Raw genomic sequence first — 4,472 nt, 5'->3', positions numbered from 1 at the left:
AAAGTAAGGAAACGTAACGGGACTAAACGTATCGTCAAATTATTACCTGATAAGTTTGTTCTACACTAGTTAAAAATAAAAAAAACCTGGACGATTTGATATTAGTGTTCCTGACATTAATTGCTTGCTATAGGCTATATGTATGCGTCACGAGTGTATGTTCACATCAAACAATATAGTAAAATAAGAAGGATAATGCAGTGTAAACGTCTATTTATACGTTACATGAATTAGTCAGTGGAGATAGACTGGTAGTTGTTTTACCATATAGTCAGCAGACAGCGTCGCTCAACCAGATGGGCGGCAGCATTGATGTTACAGGGATTGGATTCGGTCTAGGTTAGGCAGTTTCTAGGCGTGATTGTGAAATGAGGGAACGGTTGGAGCTGGAGAGACTGGGGTGACATTATAACTAACGTTTTCACTTTAATACGAAAGAAATGCCGACACAAGATTGATTCACATACCATTTTAAGTATTTCCGACTCGTTCATCTGCTCGCGTTTCTTGTTCCTTTCGTGTAACTGCATCCTTCTCTTCCTTCGTCGAATCTATTCTTCCTTTCACGTCCTTCTCCTCTCCGCTGACAATTGCCGACGCGGCGGCCCAACGCCGTCTCCTCCATGATTTCCAGCCCGATCCTCGTCGCCATCGTCATCGTCATCGGCGCCAGCGCAGCCTGGCTCCCAGCTCATAACCTGCAACACTCGCGTCTTCGTCCTTCTCCGCCTGTCTCTGCGTCTGCGTCATTCTTCTCCTACGATCTCCTTGATCCTCCGTTCCTCTCCCGCTTCTCGCTCTTCGTCGTTCTTCCTTCTCCATCTTCCTTGTGTATGGTCCGTATATAGATCGATATAATGAAGTAGGTAGTACCTTACGTGTTTCGCTTAACCCAGATCCTTGATCACGGCACCAAAAACTATAACGTTGCAATGAGGCGTTGATGTCGAAATAATGAAGATATAAGAGTCAAATTTGTGTAGTAACCAGAATAAACTTATTAGCTTGTACACTGTAGCCACCATCGCACAAAGGAGACAAAGACGCGCACACGCGCATACGCGTGGCTCAGCTCGCGCCCAGAGCCCACGAATCCCAACTATTTCTATCACCTCTCTTCCCTATATATTCGCCCCAACATAGATCTTGAGCGCACATGTCACCCCGTTCTCTCCAGCTCCAACCGTTCCCTCATTTCACAATCACCCTAGAAACTGCTAACCTAGAACCCGAATCCAACCCTGTAACATCAATGCTGCCGCCATCTGGTGTTGAGCGACGCTGTCTAGCTGGACTATTATGGTAAAACAACTACCAGTCTAATCTCACTGACTAATTTATTAACGCTATAAAATAGACGTTTACACTATACTACAAAATTGTCTTAATGACAATAATCTCCGCATATCCATGATAACATGGTATCAGTGAAGTCATTAAAGTTACACAGCTGTATCTTTATTACTGTACTACCGGTATAGCAAAGCGTATCATAGATTTTTGATAGATCCTTATTAGTAGTATCCTAGATATATGCTCTGAGCGTGAACGCGGTGGCGGGAGGGTTTATCAGAAGAATACCCAGCTACAGTACACGTCAGTTGTGCACTGTCGCTCTGCGGCACTTGTTTTGCATATGTTTTGTGTTTCCTAAGTTCAATTATTTCAAGTCATCACTTATATTCATGCTGCTAGAACTCCACATTATATGTTGCTCGTTGCTTGCACCATTTACGTATTTGTACTACTTGGTATCCACTATCCACAGTCAATTCCCTTAAGAAAGACTGATAATGATATCCCGTTTTTTCCGAAGACGATGGTAACATTCCTCAAATGTCCGATATCGGTGTTGCTTTTGCATGCTGCACACATGCACACATATATAGGACTAGCGGGATACCCAGCGTTGCCCGGGGAAATCAGTGGCATTACTCAGCTGGTGACTGCTTGGTTGAAAGGAAAATACCCCAAAAAATCGAACTATCTATCTATCCATGCATCCATTCATGCATCCATCCATCCATCCCATCCCATCCCATCCCATCCCATTGCACCGCATCCCATCCCATCCCATCGCATTCCATGCCATCCCATGCCATGCCATGCCATCCCATCCCATCCCATCCCATCCCACTGCATCCCATCTCATCCCATCCCATCCCATCCCATGCCATCCCATGCCATAACGCACGGACGGACAGACGGACGATCAAGCGATTCTACAAGCTGCATCTGACTATGTCAGATGAGCTAAAAAGTAAGAACTAACGGGACTAAACGTATCGTCAAATTATTACCTGATAAGTTTGTTTCTCAACTAGTTAAAAATAAAAAAAACCTGGACGATTTGATATTAGTGTTCCTGACATTAATTGCTTGCTATAGGCTATATATATGCGTCACGAGTGTATGTTCACATCAAACAATATAGTAAAATAAGAAGTATAATGCAGTATATTAAGTTAACCATAAAAAGTGAACAGAATTACTTATATTTTGTGAACAAGTGGAAATATTTTGTTTCTTCTTTACTATTTATGGTGACGACAAATAGTTTTTTATAAACAACAAGAATAATAGTCTTTTCTTATTCTTGTTGTTTGTGCACAAGGCATGCGTGCGGTGTACTTGTGTGTTGCAGATGAGCATTTGAACGGCATTTACAGCAAGTTATCGACAAAATAGGCGAACAAGAAGAAACATTAAGACTTTGGTAGTAAATACATTTCGTGTTTATTTACCTTTTTTTTATTGAGACGTTCGAAGTGCCTGTGGATTGGGCCCTGCTGCCTGCTGGCTAAGCACATAGACTAAGAATATATTAATTTGATTTTCTTATACCCCGTACAGACTACGAATTTTATATGGTATTAAACGTCTGACGCGTGCTAAATATTGCAGTGTGTACACACTATACCGCTCCAAATACCTGCTGGCCCGCTCCAAGTTTACCCCGCAAATGAAGCAGGGCTAACATAGTCCAGACCAAGTTATCCCGCTCTATGCTGTATCTGTACGCAATCCGGTGCCTAGCGCGCGCATAGCCTTATTTAGGTCACGTAATTGTACGCTCGCTGTCTGTGGGGTGACGTAGCGAGCAGGGAACTGAGCGGTGGGAGAACTGATGACTCATTTAAACTAGGGTCAAATATGCAGTCTGTACGATGTCCTAGTTAGCGCGCGTCTGACGCACGCTAAAATTCGTAGTCTATACGGTGTATTAGTCTATGCACTTATGGCTGCAGTCGTCAGACAGTGCAGTCAGAGACAGAGTCGGCAACTTCACGACATATGACAAGTTACAACTAGCTCTAGTACTATAGCCCGCGTACAGTTGCCGCTGGCCGCGGCAACGCCAACAGCCGCTTGCCAGCGGCAACTGTACGCGGGCTATATAGTAGTTAGTACTACTAGTACCAGGAGTAAGATAATATAGATCTATGAGTAAGATCTATATTATCTTACTCCTGCTAGTACTAGTACTAGAGCCAAGTTACAACATACACGTTTTGGTCAGAGTAGCGTTTACACCCCCATGTCGTGAGTTTGGTTAATGTGGGGGTACAGTCTTAAAAATTTACAGAAGGTCTTCTTGAGGGTGTTGTCAACTATTTAGTATTTTCTAGCAAGAAACTAGAAAGTAGAAAGGGGTAATTTGTTGTCGCAAAGGCGCGACCTTTCACCAAGCAACCTCACCTTGCCCCACCTTACCTATGTGTAGCATTGTAATAAATTATTAAAAGGCTGAAGCATCCTCATTCAAAATATCCTACATATCAAATTGAACACCTAGACTATTAGTTGATACTAATCATCTAATGATATCAACCCCGATGTCCACAACTAGATTCAACGTGTTTGCAAATTTTCGGTATGTTATCCTGCCGCCACCTATGGGTAGCAAACGAAAGGATTTCTATGTGAGAGATTTTGTATCTCCGCGACAGATGGCGGTAAAAACAAAAACACAACCACAGGGTAAAAAATTTGTTTCTGTCGTTTATCTCCCCTTGGTTTATCTCCGAGTCCTAAATAATATTTGCAGGTGGCTGCAGAAGATTAATTCACTAGTACGATATCATTGTAATTATCGTTCCATGTGATGCTTTATGAAGACATTATAATGTATATCATCGGAAATCACTCAAGTTACTTAGAGCACAGGCCCTTGGAGGCTCAAGTTTCGAAAAAGTATAACTTTAACTATAGTATAACTATATAAGTATAACTTATAAGTCTATATTATTATTATTAAGAGCGAAGCGCTTCGCTCTTAATATACTTATATAGACTTATACTTTTTCGAAACTTGAGCCTCCAAGGGCCTGTGCTTAGAGTTAGAATAGAAAAGCGCCAAAGACACGTGTTTCAAACCTGCCGCTTATTTTCCGCAGTGGCTGGAGGTACGCCAGCCGTCGGTCGTTCAAGCCCCTTTTTTGCGTTAGGGTTAGGGTTAGGGTTAGGGTTAG

The 4,472-nt window shown here is 42.4% G+C and overlaps 2 protein-coding genes across 3 annotated transcripts in view; one reads left to right on the top strand and one right to left on the bottom strand.

Annotated features, from left to right (window-relative positions):
* The window catches only part of LOC106805615 (transmembrane protein 234-like), a 12,583-nt gene extending 8,716 nt beyond the window's left edge, over positions 1-3,867 (bottom strand). The window contains exon 1 of one of the 2 annotated variants that reach the window (XM_014807300.1): positions 3,700-3,867. In XM_014807300.1, the coding sequence (XP_014662786.1) occupies positions 3,700-3,727 (28 nt within the window). In that variant the 5' untranslated portion in view covers positions 3,728-3,867. The remainder of the gene's footprint in view (positions 1-3,699) is intronic. The other variant, XM_014807301.1, reaches the window with a different exon arrangement.
* Positions 3,868-3,962: 95 nt separating this feature from the next.
* LOC106805600 overlaps positions 3,963-4,472 on the top strand; it is a 10,603-nt gene continuing 10,093 nt past the window's right edge. Inside the window, exon 1 of the mRNA XM_014807264.1 lies at positions 3,963-3,981. The gene's annotated coding sequence lies outside the window, so the exon portion shown is untranslated. The remainder of the gene's footprint in view (positions 3,982-4,472) is intronic.

The sequence above is a fragment of the Priapulus caudatus genome, unplaced genomic scaffold (genome assembly GCF_000485595.1).
Source record: "Priapulus caudatus unplaced genomic scaffold, Priapulus_caudatus-5.0.1 Scaffold120, whole genome shotgun sequence".
In the NCBI taxonomy this organism is placed as follows: Eukaryota; Metazoa; Priapulida; class Priapulimorpha; order Priapulimorphida; family Priapulidae; genus Priapulus; species Priapulus caudatus.
Note: the sequence above shows the minus strand (reverse complement) of the source record. Positions and strands in the feature narration are given on the sequence as shown.